Source organism: Phyllostomus hastatus, unplaced genomic scaffold (genome assembly GCF_019186645.2).
Source record: "Phyllostomus hastatus isolate PE091 unplaced genomic scaffold, TTU_PhHast_1.1 phas_contig_38, whole genome shotgun sequence".
Taxonomy (NCBI): domain Eukaryota; kingdom Metazoa; phylum Chordata; class Mammalia; order Chiroptera; family Phyllostomidae; genus Phyllostomus; species Phyllostomus hastatus.
This window is the reverse complement of record NW_025333869.1, coordinates 11919743-11940366: the sequence shown is the minus strand read 5'-3', so window position 1 is coordinate 11940366 and position 20624 is coordinate 11919743. Positions and strand designations below refer to the sequence as shown.

At 37.7% G+C, this 20624-nt stretch overlaps 1 protein-coding gene across 1 annotated transcript in view; it reads right to left on the bottom strand.

Moving 5' to 3' along the window:
- The window catches only part of GRID1 (glutamate ionotropic receptor delta type subunit 1), a 727533-nt gene that overhangs the window by 107097 nt on the left and 599812 nt on the right, over positions 1 to 20624 (bottom strand). Inside the window, exons 9-12 of the mRNA XM_045842113.1 lie at positions 20357 to 20458; positions 18741 to 18938; positions 14963 to 15287; positions 13648 to 13786 (exon numbers count right to left, since the gene is read on the bottom strand). Coding sequence (XP_045698069.1) covers positions 13648 to 13786; positions 14963 to 15287; positions 18741 to 18938; positions 20357 to 20458 — 764 coding nt within the window. The remainder of the gene's footprint in view (positions 1 to 13647; positions 13787 to 14962; positions 15288 to 18740; positions 18939 to 20356; positions 20459 to 20624) is intronic.

The window sequence follows — 20624 nt, the reverse complement described above, 5'->3', positions numbered from 1 at the left end:
ATTTTGCAAAGATTTTCTCCCATTCTATAGCTTGTCTTCTCATTTTAAGTGCCTTTGTCACAGAATTTTTTTATGTTAATTAAGTCTAACATCAAGTTATTATTGATCCTTCTTTTGGTTTTGAGTCTAAGAAGTCATCTTTAACCCAAGGTTATCTAGAATTTCAGTTTATCATAAAACTGCAAAAGCTGATACACCACTTAAAATCAAAAGTTTACAGCAAGAAATAGTGGCTATTTCTTTTTTTTTTAAAGATTTTATTTATTTATTTTTAGAGAGGGAAAGGAGGGAGATAGATAGAGAGAGAGAGAGAGAGAGAGAAACATCAATGTGTGGCTGCTGGGGGTCATGGCCTGCAACCCAGGCATGTGCCCTGACTGGGAATCGAACCTGCAACACTTTGGTTCATAGCCTGAGCTCAATCCACTGAGCTATGCCAGCCAGGACTTTTTTAAAAAAATATTTTACTTATTTATTTTTAGAGGGAGAAGAAGGGAAAAGAGAGGGAGAGAGACATCAGTATGTGGTTGCCTCTCACACATCCTCTACTGGGGACCTGGCATGCAACCCCCAGGCATGTGTCCTGACAGGGAACGAAACCAGCAACCCTTGGGTTCAGGGGCCAGCACTCAACCAACTGAGCCACACTAGCCAGGGCTGGTTATTTCTTTATAACAAGATGACTGAAAGGAAAACTAACTTGGGATAAATTAGGCTACTGGTGAGTTCAGTTTTTTTTTTTTTCTCCTCTGAAAATGTGTAGATATGTGGGCACAAGAAAAATTTCCATTAAAAAAATCAAGAAGGAATTATTCCAAACTCACTCTACAAAGCTAGCATTTCCCTAATAACAAAGCAAAAGACATTATAAAAACGAAAAAAGAAAATTATAGGCCTATGTCCTTGACGAACATAGATATAAAAATTCTCAACAAATTATTAGCAAACTGGATCTGACAATACATTATAAAGATTATACACCATGACATAGTGAAATTTTCCCAGGAATGCAAGTATGGTTTAACATCCATAAATCAAACAATGAGATAGCACATTAACAAAATAAAGTATAAAATATTTATGTGCAAAGTAACTATAAATACTTATAAGAGGATTATAATTATTATTAGATAGTGTTATATTAGTTTGAAAATGTATAGGTTGAAGATCATTTGGATTAATAAGAAAGATACATTAATAGAAGACAAACATAAATCATTCATTCTTCAGGGAACCTAACGAAATGACTAGGCTTTTTTTTTAAATTATAGAGAATAACATCTCATAAACCTAGGGAAGAATGCTATCAACTAATCAGATATTTTGGGGAGATGGGAGCAAGTTAATGGGAACAGTAATGGGAGATTCAAATTTATCCTGCATCATCTCAGGGAATTTTCTTTTATATCTATATAGACAAAGTAGTGCAAAGTAGCAGCAATGGAAGGCCCCTAGTTTGCTCTGGGCTTTGCAGGGTATAGTATACAGAAATCCCAGTTCACTGTCATTTGTCACTGCTACAGACAATAGAAATACCAGAAAAAACGGGTTAAAAAAAACTACACTATGGATTTTCTTACTGTTAAAGGGCAGGATCAATCAGAATTTGAGAAACAGAAACTTTGTCTCCAGGAAAAAAACTCAAATGAGAAAGTTCTCTACCTAGGCACAGGACTGGTCATAGCAATTTACATCATAGCTTCTACCTACACTTCCAAAATTAAGTCCTGAGAAGATGACTCTACCTGCAGCCAGGTGCACTATTGGGTGATTCAAGGAGACCCTATCTACCCATTTATGAAACGGTTCAGAATCAAGGAAAAGCAAACTAAATATCAAAAACAACTATGTGAAGCCATAAAGAAAAGATGCAGCATTTAAAATAATGTATAAATATACCTATATTATATTTCATTTAAGGCACTAAAAACAGATTGTAAGAAAAATATACGCTAAGAAAATGAAGTCAAATTTTTAAAATATTTGTTTCTCTATAGGTATAACTCATTATAGTAAGAACAAGTGGGGGCTAAGATGGCATCAGTGTAGGAAGGAGTACCTTCGGCTTCCTTCTGCTCAGGGGAGAAAATCCTGACTGATCTATGGACTAAAGAAGCAAGCAACCAACATACTTCAGCATATGTGAAAATAGGGTACCAAGGATTGTGGCGGAACTGAAAAACCGAACCCTAAGAAGAGTGCTGAAACAAGATGAAAAAAAAGAATAGGTGGAGGCGGTGAACACCAGAATACCCACTGGAAGAGGAAACCGAACAAGAAAGGAACCAGCAACAGATAACAACAGAAGAAGGTGAAGGAGGGAGTGGTAACCACAAAAACCTCAATCCAGGACCTATCTGGAAATACAACTAAACAGTAGAGACAGTACCCAATACAAACAACTGAACAAGAACAAGAGAGAATTCTTTAAACATTATACACACGGAAGAACCAGCTTCAACCCAACCTGCCCTCACCAGCACAACAAAATACAAGAGGTGGTGGACACAGTGACCCTCATTTAACGAGCTGGTGGGAATGAACCACCAAAGAAAGACCCAACAACAATCAAAACCCAAAGGCAAAGACAAAGCCAACATAAATGACAGCCCAAGACCAGTGAGATTGGGAAATCAAGGAAACTGCACCACTGAAACTCACTGGTATTCTACTACAGAAGTTCACACCACAAACCCAGGGACCCAGAACAGATCAATTTAAGAAGCTGAGGCTAACAAGAAGAGTCTCACAAACAATGGGAAGACAAAGAAACAATCCTCAAATGAAAAGAAAGGAGGAAGCCTCAGAAAAAATGCTAAATGAAATAGAAGCAATTCAACTATCAGATATTGAGTTCAAAGCAATGATCGTCAGGAAGCTCAATGAGCTCAGAACAAGCTACCAGAAACTACAGGGAAGCTGCAATGTACTAAGTGAAAACTACATCAACATGAAAAAGGAAACAGAAACTATCAACAAGTGCCAAGAGGAAATGAAGAATACAATTTTTGAACTGAAGAACACAGTAGAAGGAATGAAAAGCAGGATCAATGAAGCAGAAGATCAAATCAGCAAGCTAGAGGACAAAATAGAAAAAAACACCCAGAAAGAGCAAGAAAAGGAAAAGAGGCTCAGAAAGAATGAAGAGGAATTAAGAGAAATGCAAGACAATATGAAATGTAATATCCATATAATAGGGATACCAGAAGGAGAAAAAGAAGAGCAAGGGATCAAAAACCTATTTGAAAAAGTAATGATAGAAAACTACTCTAATTTGATGAGACAAAAAGTCACACAAATCCAGGAAACACAGAGAGTCCCAATCAAGAGGAACCCAAAGAGACCCACCTCAAGACACATCATAATTAAAACAGCAAAATTTCAACACAAAGAGAGAATCTTAAAGGCAGAAAGGGGAAAACAGGAAGTAACATACAAGGGAGCCCAAATAAGGCTAACAGCTGACTTCTCAATGGAAACACTCCAAGCCAGAAGAAAATGGCAAGAAATATTTCAAGTAATGAGAACCAGAGGTCTGCAACCAAGGCTAGTTTACCCAGCAAGGCTCTCAATCAAGATAGAAGGCTGAATAAGAAGCTTCTCAGACAAAAGAAGTCTAAAAGAATACACCTCCACCAAACAAGCTCTGGAAGAGATGCTAAATGGACTGCTTTAAGAAAAGAAAGAAAAAGAGAGAGAGGAAAACACGTACATAAAAGGCAATGAATAAGTACCTATCAATAATAACCTTAAATGTAAATGGATTAAATGCTCCAATGAAAAGACATAGAACAGCTGATTCGATAAGAAAACATGGCCCACATATATACTGCCTGCAAGAGACCCACCTCAGGATAAAAGACCTGCACAGGCTGAAAGTGAAGGCCTGGAAACAAATCTTCTAAGCAAATGGAAAGGAAAAAAAGTCGGGGTAGCAATACTCATATCAGACAAAATAGACTTCCAAAAAAGGTCCATAAAGAGAGACCCAGAAGGTCACTTCATAATACTCAAGGGAAGAATCCACCAAGAAGACATAAATATTGTAAATATATATGCACCCAACATAGGAACATGCAAATACATAAAGAAAATCGTAGAGGACTTCACGAAAGATATGGACAGCAACACAATTATAGTGGGGGATTTTAACACCCCACTATCAAAAATGGACAGATCTTCCAAACAAAGTATCAACAAAGATATTGTGGCATTGAACAATAGCCTAGATGAAATGGGCTTTACTGATATATACATAGCCCTCCATCCAAAAGAAGCTAAATACACATTCTTTTCAAATGAACATGGAACATTTTCAAAGACACACCACATAATAGGACACAAAACAAGCCTCAACAATTTCAAAAAAATTGAAATCATACCAAGGATTATCTCAGATCACAACGGCCTGAAGCTAGAAACCAACGCCAAGAGAAAAAAGCCAAAACGCTCAAAATCATGGAGATTAAATAGCATGCTATTAAACAATGAATAGGTCAAGAATGATATTAGGGAAGAAATCAAAAGGTTTCTGGAAACAAATGAAAATGAACTCACAACAACCCAAAACTTATGGGACACAGCAATGGCAGTCCTGAGAAGGAAGTTCATAGCAATAAAAGGCCCACCTAAAAAAGTTAGAAACATTTCAAACAAACAACCTAACCCTATGTCTACAAGAACTAGAGGAACAACAACAAAGACAGCCCAGAGCACACAGAAGGAAGGAAATAACCAAGATCAGAGCAGAATTAAATTACATAGACACTAATAGCACAATTCTAAGGATCAATGAATCCAACAGCTGGTTCTTTGAAAAAGATAAACAAAATCGACAGGGCTTTAAGCAGGATCATCAAGAAAAAAAGAGAGGAGACCCAAATAAACACAATCAGAAATGAAAGAGGAGAGATTACAACAGATACCACAGAAATACAAAGCATTGTAAGAAATTACTATGAAGAACTGTATGCCAAGAAATTTGAAAACCTAGATGAAATGGACAACTTTCTAGAAAAATATAATCTTCCAAAACTCAATGAAAAAGAAGCAGAAAGCCTGAACAGAAAAATAACAGCAAAAGAAATTGAAGTAGTAATAAAAAAACTCCCAACACACAAAAGCCCTGGACCAGATAGTTTCACAGGAGAATTCTACAAAGCATTTAAGGAAGACCTAACCCCTATCCCTCACAGACTATTTCAAAAAATCCAAAAAGATAGAAGATTCCCAAACTCTTTCTATGAGGCCAACATCATCCTAATTCCAAAACCAGATAAAGACACAACAAAGAAAGAAAACTTCAGGCCAATATCCCTGATGAACATTGATGCTAAAATCCTCAAGAAAATACTGGCAAACTGCATCCAACAGTACATTAAAAAGATCATACACCATGACCAAGTGGGATTCATCCCAGGGATGCAAGGATGGTACAATATTCGCAAATCAGTAAATGTAATACATCACATAAACAAAAGCAAAGACAAAAATCACACGATCATATCAATAGATGGAGAAGGAGCATTTGATACGGTACAGCACCCATTTATGATAAAAACACTCAGCAAAGTGGGAATAGAGGGAGCATTCCTCAACATAATAAAGGCCATATGCGGGAGATCTATAGCCAACATCATACTCAATGGACAAAAATTAAAATCTATTCCACTAAGATCAGGAACAAGACAAGGCTGTCCACTTTCACCACTTCTATTCAATATAGTACTGGAAGTTTTAGCCACAGCAATCAGACAAGAAAAAGAAATAAAAGGAATCCAAATCAGAAAGGAGGAAACAAAACTGTCGCTGTTTGCAGATGACATGATAGTGTACATAGAAAATCCTATAGCCTCCACCAAAAAACTGCTGGGCCTAATAAATGAATTTGGCAAAACAGTGGGATACAAAGTCAATATCCAGAAATCAAAGGCATTTCTGTACACCAACAACGAAACAGCAGAAGCAGAAATCAAGAAAAAAATCCCATTTGAAATAGCAAAAAGAAAAATAAAATATGTAGGAATAAACCTAACCAAAGAGGTAAAAGACCTGTATTCAGAAAACTACATAACACTGAGGAAAGAAATAAGGAAGACACAAACAAATGGAAACATATACTGTGTTCATGGATTGGAAGAATTAATATCATCAAAATGTCCATACTACTCAAAAGAATTTACACATTCAATGCAATACCTATTAATGTACCAATGGCTTATTTCACAGACATAGAACAAACACTTCGAAAATTTATATGGAACCATAAACGACCCCGAATAGCTGCTGCAATTTTGAGAAAGAAGAGTAAAGTATGAGGGATCACAATACCTGACACTAAACTATACAAGGCCACTGTAATCAAAACAGCGAGTTACTGGCATAGAAACAGGCACATGGACCAATGGGACAGAAGAGAGAGCCCAGAAATAAACCCAAATCTCCATAGTCAATTAATATTTGACAAAGGAGGCAGTAACATAAAATGGAATAAAAATAGCCTCTTCAACAAATGGTGTTGGGAGAACTGGACAGCCACGTGCAAAAAAATGAAACTTGAGCACCAACTTACACCTTATACAAAAATAAATTCAAGGTGGATAAAAGACCTAAATATAAACCGTGACACCATTAAAGTGCTAGAAGAGAATGTAGGTAGGAAAATCTCAGATATTTCATGCAGAAATTTTTTTACTGACATGTCTCCTAGAGTAAGGGACATAGAGGAAAGAATAAACAAATGGGACCTCATCAAAATAAAAAGTTTCTGCACAGCTAAAGAAAACAGTATCAAAATTAAAAGAGAACCAACTGTATTGGAAAACATATTTGCCAATGATACCTCAGACAAGGGTTTAATCTCCAAAATATATGAAGAACTTACACGACTACACTCTAAGAAGACAAGCAACCCAATTAAAAAATGGGCAAAGGACTTGAACAGACACTTCTCCAAGGAGGACATACAGAAAATCCAAAGACACATGAAATGATGTTCAATATTGCTAGCTATCAGAGAGATGCAAATCAAAACCACAATGAGATATCACTTCACACCGGTCAGAATGGCCATCATAAACAAAGCAACAAACAACAAGTGTTGGAGAGGTTGTGGAGAAAAGGGAACCCTAGTGCACTGTTGGTGGGACTTCAGACTGGTACAACCACTATGGAAAGCAGTATGGAACTTCCTCAGAAAACTAAAAATGGATCTGCCTTTTGACCCTGCAATTCCACTGCTGGGACTATATCCTAAGAACACTAAAACACCAATACAAAAGAACCTTTGCACCCCGATGTTCATAGTGTGGCAGGAAAAGAAACTGCTCTCTGTAACACTTGCAAGTTTTGTCGGGACAAAAGCTGAGTAAAAGTTATTTTTAGGTAAGGTGCCAGCTAGCAAGACGTTGCTATGTAACGTTATCTGAAGGTCACTAATCTTGCTCTTGCTTCTGAATGCTTGCTTTCAGCAGCTGGTTCCCCCTCTCTTTCTGCCTGTGTAACTGGTATATAAAAAGGACCCCTAACCCAGCCTTTTTGGGCTCAGAATTTGGGATTCTCCTCTGAGTCCCCCTGGGTAATAAAGTTTGTGCTTCATTATTTCCCCATGTGTGGGTGGATTTTCCACAACAATAGCAGCACAATTTACAGTAGCTAGGTGCTGGAAGCAACCTAGATGCCCATCAGTAAATGAATGGATCAAAAAACTATGGTACATTTATACAATGGAATTCTGTGCAGCAGAAAGGAGCTCCTACCCTTTGCAACAGCTTGGATAGATCTGGAAAGCATTATCCTAAGCGAAATAAGCCAGGCAGTGAAAGACAAATACCATATCATCTCACCTTTAACAGGAACCTAATCAACAAAACAAACAAGCAAAATATAACCAAAGACACTGAAACAGAGGACAGACTGACAGTGACCAGAGGGGAGAGAAAAGGGAATTTCAGGAGAGAATGGGTAGGGTTTACAGGAACAAATTTAAAGGACACATGGACAAAAACTAGGGGGAGGGTGGTAATGGGAGGGAAGTGGAGAGGGTTGGGTGGATGGGCTAGGGTGGGAGTGAAAGGGAGAAAACTGTACTTGAACAATTATTAAAATAAAAAATAGAAAACAAAGAACTTGTGCCATAAATAGTAGCTAAGAAATAAAAGAGATACTAACAGAGTGAGAGGAACAAAGAAAAAAATGGAAATAAAACCACAGAATTTATATATTCATTCATATTGTTGACAAAGCATATGAACACTGGAAAAAATCTAATCAGAAATATGGAAGACATACTGAAAAACTCCTCCTCCTGAATAAAAATGAAATGGATTGTGAGAAAATGATCAAAGAGGAAACAATGGAGATCGAGAACTAATAGCACCAATATATATATAATAAAAAATTAATGCTCCTGGAAACCAGACAAAGATAAATGGGAAAGATAAAGTAGATAGGAAAAATTTAATAGATGCCAAAATTATGGAGCTAAAGTTCAAGTTTCTTTTTGCATGTAAATAGGAATCATAGAATTCCAAGCCTAATTAATAACATGTAGGTTGACTCTTTATTAAATATTGATGGATGTTTTAAAATTAAAGGATACTAGTAAGGTTAATTACAAAGAAGAAAACACATGAAATGAGCAGAACAAAGGAGAAGAGGAAGAGGAAAAGGAAATGAAGGAGAGGATAATAGAAAAAGGAGAAAAAGTATCCTAAAGAAGAAGTGAAGAAGAAGGAGGGTAGGGAGGAGATGAGATGGGAGACAAGGAAAAACTTAAAAATGAGGGGAGGAAGACATGCAGGAGGAGGAAGAAAGGGGAAAGGTAGGGAAGAGGGAGAGGAGAAAGAAAAGGGGGAGGAGAAGGAGAAAAAAGGGAACATGAAGAGGAAAGTGAGGAGGTGAGGAAGGAGGTGACAGAAGAGAAATGGAAGGGGAAAGGGAAAGGAGGACAGAGAATAGAACAGATGAAAGAAGAGAATGGGCAAGAAAAAAGAGAAGAAGGAGAGAGCAGGAAGAGAAGAGTTAGGGAGGGAGGAGGAAGAGGAAAAGGGGGAAAGGATGGATAGAAAGGAGATGGAGAAAAAGAGGCAAAACGAAGGAAGTAGTGGAAATGAAAGAGAGGAAAGGAAAGGTGAGTGGGATATTCTCATGCTTCTCTGTAGCATTACATATAGGAAGAGCAATGGAACGAATTCTATGGAATTCAAGTAATGGAGCAAATTCTATGCAATATTGGAGAAAAAATATGACACAAAAATATTATATGCCCAGATAAATTTCATTCATGTATAAATGCAACAGGAAAACATTCTCAGATGTATTATCTCAGAAAATATATCACTCTTGCTAAAATATATTGCTCAAAGGGCTACTCTAGCTAGACAAAAATTAAGCAAAACAAAGATATTAATAATGGCTATATCATGGAATAAAGAGACAGTCAATAAGCATTGAAACCATTAGAACATAGAATTCAATCCAAGTAATGACTATAAATATGGATGGGATAAAATAAAATAATGAAAATGCCATATATAAATCTTAGAGAAACCATAAAAAATTTCATAAAAAAAAGAAGAACCATAGTAAACTGGATCTAAAATCTTAAATTCTATCAACAACAAAATGGTTAAATGGAAAGAGAAAAGGAAATAAAAGTATTGTAGTATCATCTTATATAGGAAGAAATATAACTACATGGTCTCACTCTTGATTCTGAAAGGGAAATAGCAGTGTACAGTGTTACCTTGATATCAAAACAAACTGAAAAAAGCAGCACAAAAGTAAAAGTACAAACTAATATTTCTAATGAATTTAGAATAGAAAATCCTCAACTAGAATATTAGCAAAATCCAACAACATATGAAGAGAATTATAAACCATGACCACATGAGATTCATTCAAAGTATACAATATCTGGAAAACAATCAGTGTAATCTGTATTTACAAGCTAAAGAAAAAAATCACATGATCATGTCAATCAATGTGAAAAAGGCATTTTATAAAACTGAATACTTGTTCATAATAAATATTCTCAGCAAGTTATAACCTATTGGTTTAATGCAATTACAACTATAATTAGTGCAACTCCTATTAAAACCACAGAAGTTTTTTTCTTATAGACATAGGCAAGCTTATTCCAAAATTTACATGGAAATATGCAGGTCCTAGAATAGTTAAAACAATCTTAACAAGGAAGAGTAAAATGGGAAGAAGTACTCTGACCAATATTAAGCCTTACTCTGTAGCTACAGTAATCAAGAAGTTTTGTATTGGCAAAGAGATAGGCACTTAGATCAATGGAACTAAACAGGGAACTTAGAAATAGACTCACACTAATATATCCAATTGATTTCTGACAAATTACTAAATAAAAGGTGATGGCCTTTTTAATAAATGGTACTAGATCAATGAGGCATCCATAGACAAAAAAAAATAAATGAATACATAGAACTTAACCTATATCTTATACAAAAATTAACTCAAAATTGATTGTAGAATAAAATGCAATACTATAAAATTTTTAGTGAAAAAGAACTTCAAAACAGGAGATTATCTTCAGGGTCTAGGGCTAGGCAAAGAGTTAGACTTGACACTAAACACATGACCCACAAAATAATAAATTTATAAATTGGGCCTCATAAGAATTAAATACTTTTATCTACAAAATGCCTTGTTCAGGGATTGAAAAGACAAAATATAGAGGTGGGAAATATTTTCAAACCCCATATCTGGCACAGGACTGGTATTTATATAAAGAACATTCAAAACTCAACAGTAACAATCAAGCAATTCATTTAAAAAATGGATAATATAAATAAAGAGATATTTCACTGAAGAGGATATACAGATAACAATAAGCACCTGAAAAGGTATTCAGCATCATTAGTCATTAGGGGAATGCAAAGTAAAATATCACAAGATATATCTCCATGTCTATCAGAATGGTAAAATACAAAAAATAATGACAATACTAAACGCCAGCAAAGATACAAAGAAACTGGATCATTCCTACATCACTAGTAGTAATATAAAATGGTAATTACTGTGGGAAGTAGTTTGATAGTTTCTTATAAAACTTAGCATGAAATTACCACACGACTCAGCATTTGCACACTTGGACATGAATAAAAACAAATGTTCACACAAAAACCTACACATAAATGTTCACAGTGGCTTTATTCATAATTGCCAGAAACTGACAACTACCCAGATGTCTTTCAATGGGTGAATCATGGGTAAAGAAAATGGTACATTGGATACTACCGAGAAACAAAAGGCAATCAACTATTAATATACACAACTTAATGAATCTCCAAATAAATTATGCTAAATGAAGAAGCCAAGCCCAAAAGGTATGATTGCATTTAAATAACATATTTAAAATGACAAAATTTTAGAAATAGAGAACGCACTAGCAGTTTCAGGGGTCAGAAACAAAACTGGAGGGGAAGAAATTTAAAGGAGGGGAGTGTTGTTATGAAGGGATGACACAAGGCATCCTTACAGGGATAAAATTGTTTAGATCTTTGCTGTGATGGTAGGTACACAAATCTACACATAAGACAAGCTTGTATAGAACCAAATGATGGCCCAAACACACAAACAGTACAGAAATGAACACAAGAAGAGAACTCCAAATAGAATCAATCAAGTATATTCAATAAAATCTTAATAAAATAAAATTGTTGATAAAATGATACCATCAGAGGAAACTAATTAAAGAATCAAATCTTGCTGCATTATTTCTACATCCACATATAAATCTGTAATTACCTCAATAAAAATGTCAATTTAAAAAACTTAGATATATCATACTAAATTTTGAATTGTACTTAAGGAGTCGGAATGCTTATAAACAAGGCAGTTGGATAAATGGTAACAGAAGAAGACTTGACTTTGGGTGGTGAACACACAATACATATACAGTTGAAATTCATATTGAAACTTATATAATTTTGTTAACCAATGTTACCCCATAAATTCAATAAAGATTTTTTTAAAGTAGGCAGTTGGGAGCCATAGAAACTGGTTGAGGATGAATGACTTGATTAGTACTGTGAATCTAAAGAATCCTTACAAGGATAGTGAGTATGATGAATTAAAGGAGAAATCACTTAAGGCAGGGACAAAGAAAACCGACTATAAAGGACACATGGACAAAACCAAGGCAGAGTGGAATCAGGGGAGATAGGGATGGCTGGGGTGGGGGGAGTCGGGGGAGGAAAAGGCTTGCACAACTATACTTGAACAATAAATTTTTGTACATTTTTTAAAATTTTAATTGTTGTTCAAGTACAGTTTTCTGTCTTTTACTCCCATCCCAGCCCACACCCCAGTGAGAGGCTTCCCACCTCCCTCTCATTTCCACCCCCGCCCCTAGTTTTTGTCCATGTGTCCTTTATACTTGTTCCTGTAAACCCTCCCCCTTTTCTTCTGAAATTCCCTCCCCTCTTCGCTCTGGTGATTGTCAGCCTGTTCTCTATTTCAGTGTCTTTGGTTATATTTTGCTTGTTTGTTTGTTTTGTTGATTAGGTTCCTGTTAAAGGTGAGATCATATGGTACTCAGACAAGGGTTTAATCTCCAAAATATACAAAGAACTTACACGACTTGACTCTAAGACAAGCAACCCAATTAAAAAATGGGCAAGGGACTTGAACAGACACTTATCCAAGGAGGACATACAGAGGATCCAGAGACACATGAAAAGGTGCTCAATATCGCTAGCTATCAGAGAGATGCAAATTAAAACCACAATGTGATACCATTTTACACCGGTCAGAATGGCCATCATAAACAAAGCAACAAATAACAAGTGTTGGAGATGTTGTGGAGAAAAGGAGACCCTAGTGCACTGTTGGTGGGATCGCAGGCTGGTACAACCACTATGGAAAACAGTATGGAATTTTCTCAGAAAACTAAAAATGGATCTGCCTTTAGACCCAACAATAAATTTTTTTTAAAAAAGAAAAAGAAACAGAAAACTATAAGGGATCAAGTAAGAAATGATACTGAAACAGATACTATACCCATGGAAATAGAGGACAGATCTGTGCCTCTGGTCACTTCAGCAACCACATATCCAACATACATTCACTTTGTCCAAGTTCTTTGGTAATTTACACAGTTGGGAATCTGATCATAAAAGAAAGGCATTTCCATATTTTTAACATTTTGGTAAAATGAAGAAACATTTTTAGTCCTTGGTTTCAATGTTTTATATTTTTTTAAATATAAGTTAAATAAGTTTTCTAATCCCTGAGATAATTAGCATGCCTTAAAATAATTTTGAGGTGTTTGAAGTTTCAATAAATATATTAGACTTGGGGTTTTCATTTTAACTGAATGTTTAGAAAATTTGATTAAATTAGTTTGTAATTAATGTTCAAATATCTCAGAAAATCTAATTTGTTAATTTTCAGTGTTTTGATTTATTAGTTAAGAAGCCTTATATGTTCATAGAAATATTATTTAATGATTCTAGACATTTATTTAACTGTGCATGAAATAAAATACAACAGGAGTGAAGCTCTTCATGGATTTAAATAAGAGCTTCTCTGCCTCCATGGCACCAAGTTCACATCCTCTCTCTACAGCCTCCCAGAGGTGAATGGCCCAGTTCTGGAAGGAGCCTGGAGTTGTCTTACCTTATGGGGTTGTCCATCCTAGACACTGTAAGGAAGGCAGCAAGATTGGCTGTGTAGGAGGAGCACACAATGAGGGTGAAGAGCCACCAACTTCCCATCACGATGCGCATGGCCATGGAGTTTACTGAAGATTCTCCACCTGTGGGAAGCAGGCAAAATAGATTGGCCCTGGGCTTCCACTCTCACTCTCCTCCCCACAGAGTTTATCTGGACAAAGGGAGCCTCCACTGGTGATGTGCTGGGAAGCAGCAGAGTGATGCCAGCTTATTATAGGGTCTGTGACAATTTGGGGAAAGAACCCTAAGACCACCAATCTTGGAAAGGGATGGAGGACCAAAAAATATGGAAAAGCCAAGAATGGCCTTTTACTAATATAACATTTGTCAAAACACCATGTATAAAGTTCTAATATCAAATCTTCCAGTGAGGAGACTCTACCTCACTGTGTTGAGAACTTCCATGTCACAACCTGGTTGATGTAAGATCCATTTCCAATGTCAACCTCACATAGAGTAGTCTCATGAATCCTATAAATCTAGAACTACCTTATTCCTGGCTTTCTTTCTTTTAAACCTCAGAAATAAGATGTATGAAATCACATTTATTAATATTCAGCCCTCACTAGATAATCTTTTGCCCTAGGATTTTCAGAAATTACTGCATGTGGCTTTTGGGCAGAAGCTGCCTCTTTGAGGTCAGCTTTTTTTTCTCCTTGGTCCCTTATGTGGTAGCAGGAAAAAAGCTCACACTGAACATTCTCATATAACCTCACAAACAAATGATGCACAGCTGCCATGGTGCAAACGGAGTCAAGACTCATATTCAGAACCCAATTTGTTGTTTCTGGTCAAAATTGCACAATCCTGTAACTCTGCAGGTATTTCTCTGACTTATCAGAGATAGGAGACATCATACCTCAAAAATGTCTGGAGTACTGCTTAGATGATTGGAAAAACAATTGTCATGTTTTTCCCATGAAGACTTCCAATTTAAGCAAGATTCAGTTTTATCTTACGACCTCATGTACATGGCAATCAATCTAATGTGGGAGGGGAAGAAAGTGCCAAGCAGAACTCCAAAGTTAATTTTATCTAAAGTGGAGAATCAGGATTTGAAGTTGAGTTCCTTGTTATCATTTCATTTAATTTTTATTTGATGTTACTCAGAGAAATTGGATGCAGCATAATAGTACTGTCCTAGAGATTAAATCAAATTGCATTTACAATGGCTTTGGCAACACACATCTGAGAAATTTACCAGTGGATAAATTCTCCCAGGCTCCTGGGACTACTCTATCAGGAAACAAGGGAGGTACCTTGCTGTACAAAGGCCCCATAGATGATCCAAATGGCACTGTGTAAAGTGGCAGATGCAGATGGCCGGGGCTGGGCTGCATTCTGAGTCCTCACAGCCTGTATCCGGTTCAACACAAATATCAGCACACCAACCACAGGGATGGCTGCTGCAATGCAGGCCCAGACCGCAAAATCAAATGGAGCAAAAAGAGAGAAGATGCTGATTTTCTCCTCGGGCTTCTTTATTAAGATCCCCACTGAGTAGTCCATGTATCGCTTGCTGAAGTCCACAACACTCTCCCTCTCTGGGGTGATGGTGATGGCGGAGATGGCCAAATCTGCTCTCTGAAAGGCAGAAACATCTCATCAGACCACAGTCCTCAGCTAATTGGAGGGTTTTACCCTGTTTCAAGGTCTGCCTCTGTCCTTTGAGTTGTTCTGTTCAGAGGAAATGGGATTTTTGAGTTGACACTCTGTGACCTTGAAATTTTTAAGGCAAATCCAACAACACTAAGTTGTCTGTTATTACTTCCTTTACCTTGCAGATTTCTCTGCTAAATGGGAAGAGGTTCTCCTGGGAACCTCTTCTGGAGAAAAGAGTCTATATAACTTCTTAATTTCTGTAAAACTTATAGTTTTTTTTCTTCACTTCCTTATTGTTCCCCCTAGCAAACTTTAGCTATCCCCTTTCTTATGCTAGTATTTTACTCTGATACCACTGACACCACCACCAACAACAACGACAGCACACCCCAAGAAGTTCCTTTTATCTTCTTCTAGCTATATCTGCATCCTCCTTATTCAAAGCCACAAAGACACTCCATTTTTCTATCAAGCCTCTTCAAACTCCATTAACACACACTAATGTCTTTCTTTTCTAAAACACTTTAGAAGTTGTATTGTGAGTTTTACAACTACCTTGAACCTCATTAATGTATCAGTCCCTGATTGTTTTATATGCAGACTCTATGACAGAGAGTAACATCCACCAAGAAAAAATAGGTCCTCTGCTTCTTTTGTTCTTCCACCTCCCTTAACTCATGGCCTGCAGATACATGGTTGATTCTTCAAATAGTAATGCTATGTTGTAAAGGGACCCTTTGGGCATGCTGTACTGAGACCTTAAATGTACCTGGCAGGATTCTTGATTTCTAAGATGGGCTAAATTTTAAGGATAATCAAAGATCCCCATTAAGAAAGAACTAGACTAAGAAATAAAGGTGCCAAGACTGGCAGAGGTTAGGACCCCTATGTCTAGATAGATGTTGACAGGTAGTCATGGGCTAGAGTAGCCCCTCAACCACAAGAGCACTAAAATGTACAGTGATCATCTTGATCTTGGCTCTTGGGCCTTGAAGTAGGAGGCATCCTCATAATTAGGTTCAGTTTAAAATGACCAATAATCAACAAAACAGACAAGCAAGCAAAATATAACCAGAGACAGTGAAATTAAGAACAAACTGACAGTAACCAGAGGGGAGAAGGGAGGGGATAAAAGGGGGTAAAAGGGGGAGGGTTTTCAGGAACATGTGTAAAGGACACATGGACAACACCAAAAAGGGGTAAGATTGAGGGTGGGATGTGGGGATGGTTGGGGTGAGAAGAGTGGTGAGTGGAAAATGGACACAACTGTAATTGAACAACAACAAAAATATATAAATAAATAAAACGACCAATTATAACAGTAGCTCTAACCTACATATTCAAATTGGGGAAGCATATATAGAAAGATTTTATCGGGTTCAATATGTGGGCTAGAGGGACAGATATATTGATGTTCTACACTGGAATCCAATGACATATCTAGAGAAAAGAAAAAGATGTTGGAGGTGATAATGTTGGCACTCTCTTCTTATACTTGTCACATTTTTATCTCCAGCCTTTGCCCTTGCTTCTCTTAGCACATACCCAAGATCCAGGAGTTTTGTTTGTTTTAGGATCTAGAGAATTTGGAGCATAGTTAAGTACTGAGAAAGAGATCTAGTGGAGCATGATAGGTCTACAATATAGGATGGAGGGAAACTATATGAAGCCAGGTCTACAGGAGACACAAAGGAATTGACAGGTAGAAAGATGACCTATAGCAGAAAGAAAAACATCCCCCCCTCTAAAATGGTGGTGAGGGCCTGTATCTGCAGATGTGAATTTCATAATTCACATCTTCTTTTTTTTAAATAGAGGATAGGTTATTAGGTTGCTTGAGGAAAAAGGTAAACTTTTGAAACATTTCCTAAGAAATGTTGCCAAAGGACCTGACAAAGAACAAGTTATGGAAACTCAGCCTGTCTTGAAGGTCCAGCTGAGGTAGGAGCCACACATTGCTAATACATCCATCTGGATATATTTGTGGTTTTCTTCCCTAATTATATGCAACAACCTGAATACCAGAGTTACAAGAGAGATAACAGAATCAAGTCAGGGTTGGGGTGGAAGAAGAAATCAAAAACAGAATCACAAGGAATAAAGGGGATCACAGGGGTTTGTCTGATCAACTACAGAGGGCACACCAGTCAGGAAAGAATGAAGTATAAGAAGAACACAGAAACCTTAGAGGAGGATGAACCTCAAATGCAAATGCTAAGTGGAAAGGACCAGACACAAAAGACCACAAATATATGACTCCATTTATACTGAATGTTCATTAAAAGAAGTCTATAGAGACAGACAGTAGATTGATGATTGCCTAGTGCTGGGGTTGAGAAGGGGATTAACTATACATGAGTATGGGAGATCTCACTGGAGTGATGGAGGTAACCCAAATCTATATTATGGAGATGGTCACACAACTCAGTAGATTTTCTAAAAATCATTGAACTGAAATGGGTGCATTTTATAGTATATAAATTATACTATGATAAGGTTTTATTAAAATCCTGGGAAAAATTGGAGAATTATGGGCCCCTGCTCTGCCTTTATGGATTTATAAAGCAAAAGAGATGTATTTTAGGAGCAAAGGCCCAAAGACTCCAAAGTACACTAGGTTGTAGTCATAAAATGGGACAGTGACAATAGCCTGTAAGGTGCTAACAAGATGTGTGAATGTGGGTGCTAGAGTGAAGAACAAATAAAGGTCACTGGAGGTGAGATGTTCAAAGTACTGTGATCCCAGTTGTCCATAGGGACATTGAAAACATCAAGGTCAGTGATAACAGTAACCATGAAGAGGGAGAGCTTGAGTCAGTCGCCCCCATCAACAATGGTTGTAAGGAAGTGACCCAGTGGACATGGGATGACAGGGACAAGAATGTGAACACTGTGAATTGGCTTCATGTCATGGGTCTCAGTGAGGACTCAGGCTCGGCAGCAGGGAGGAAGAATATTGACTCTAAATTAGTATGAGGAGCTGAGGAATGCCATATCACTTGTACATATCAATGCAAGCAATGCAGACACGCACACACATGTACACACATCCCACTGATGAGCCATGTGGGAGAGAATAGGCACTCACCAGTACCCACCCTCTTTGAGAACTAGGTTCCTATTTCAGCCCAAATATGGGGATGGGTTTCATGAAGGGTGTATTACAGAGCAGGCACAGTGGATAGACTTTAAAGGAATGAGAATAATGGGTACAGAAGGAAAATGAAGAGTACCAGGAAATGAGAAAATAAAAGAACAGAAATGGGTATGGTGGAGAGAAGAGGTGTTGAAACAAAGACTTCAGTGTGTGGAGAGTGGTAACTGTGGTTTGATTAGTTGGTTCCAAGGTTCCAACTGTTCAATGGACCAAATGTGGATATCACCCCAGAGGCAGACTATGGTGCCCCATCCCATGGACACGCTTCTGGGACCTACCTTGCTGATGAGCTCCCCAATCATCCCGTTCCAGGAGGTGTTGTGGAGCTGGTGACCGTACCTGCCATCAGGGGCCTGGTAAATCTCATATTTGAAGCCCAGAGCCTTGGCTAATGCATCCAGGACATCTATGGAGAAACCTTTGTAGCGCTTGGGCTGTCCAAGGATGTTCTCAGCCACCATCACAAAAGGTTCTTCCTGAGGACAACAAAATGAATATTTTTCAATTAATTAACAGGTTAATTAATAAACATCTTTCCAGAGTACTGCTGACTCTTCAGCAGCACTGATGAATTGCAGCTTCAGAATGTTTACAGACATGTGCATGTATTTATTTACCCAATTTAGGCTTGAAGTCTGAACCTCTTGGCCTTTCCCTAAAGCACTTTATGGACACTCAGCATACAGTAACAGAAAGATCCCTCTGGCCAGCTTGTTGATGGAGGAACAAAGATTTACTTGTCCTATGTTATGTTATCTAAGGCTCTTCCCAGAACTCCATCTCCCAGACAATATGGCTTGCTTTCATTCTTTCATTTGTGACATTCAGCACTCTGTCCTTAGGAAATGCCATAATTCTTCAGTACCCACATAAGAAATGTATATATTTCTCTCCAAGATAATAAATAACAATAAAGTTCTATGCTATTAGATTGAGAGAAGACAGTATTACATCAGGTTGTACTAGAAAACAGATGCTGATTAATGGACCATGATCATATCATAAGTCAAAGAATAGGATAAGATTAAATCCCAAGTCCCAAGTCCAAAATCATGCCATATTCAGTCACATGTGCTCCTGCAGGGCATGTGGGCATGTGGAAAACACCTCAGTCTTCCCCACCACACCTTATGAAACTGAATAAGAATAAGCCTTTTGGCAAAGAACCCAAAGAATGTATCTCCTTAATTTAATATTTTCGAGGGAAACATGTTTGTTTGGGTGTGTGTATAGGGAATACCTGATCACCATTACTGAAGGTTTCTAGAGCTGAGACACTAGTGCCTGCTACAACAGAGGGAAACATTTGGACTGTCTGTGACCAGCTAATAAGAGAACCCACTGGCTACAGTTCTAAAAAGATTTTAAAAAGAAACTGAAAGCAAGATGTTCTTAAGGTCACTTAAAGATATAAAAGTCTATGATTCTAGGACAACTGTGCAGAAAAAATTGCAACCAATAGTCTTTATTATGAACTGTGTGTCACATAGGCCCATCAGTGGTGTTGGGTGCTGAGAAAATATCCTCCTCCCAGCATCTTTCTAAAGATGCTGGCTGCCAGCAAAGCTCTCCTAAGGACCACCAGTAGGTCAAGATCCTGTTTACATCCAAGAACAAGTAGAGAAGCTTTGCCTGCTCTAGTGCCCAGCAGCAGATCTGGCTCAGTGGTCCTTCCCTACAGAAGCCCAGTGACCTCCACAGGAGTCCTCAGAGGCAAGAGGTCCTAGGACAGAAGCTCCAATGTACTCTTCTTTCCTTACTGACAAAATTATTTGAGTGAAATGTCTTACAAAAACTCAGGCCACTAGTCAAGATCCCCATCTCTCCAGACCCAGAATTAAATCCAACAGAAAGAAACCTCTGCCTCAAAAGCCCCATTGGCCCATTATCCTACCAAGACAGTCACCACTTTGAGAGTCAGTCCTTGGAGGCGGCTTCCCATGGGCCTCTCTTGCAGGCTGCCATTCAGGCCCTTCTCTGAGTCCCACGTCGCCAGCTGTGAAGGAAAAAGAGAGTGTGAGGGACAGAGCACATGTGCCTACTGTTGGAACTTGCTTTTTAAACCAGGATTCTGAATCAGACAGGTAGGGGGACTACACCTTCTGAGTTTCTCAAAGACCCAGAGCCATGTTAAATCCTTAGAAAGGCCAAACTATGACAGA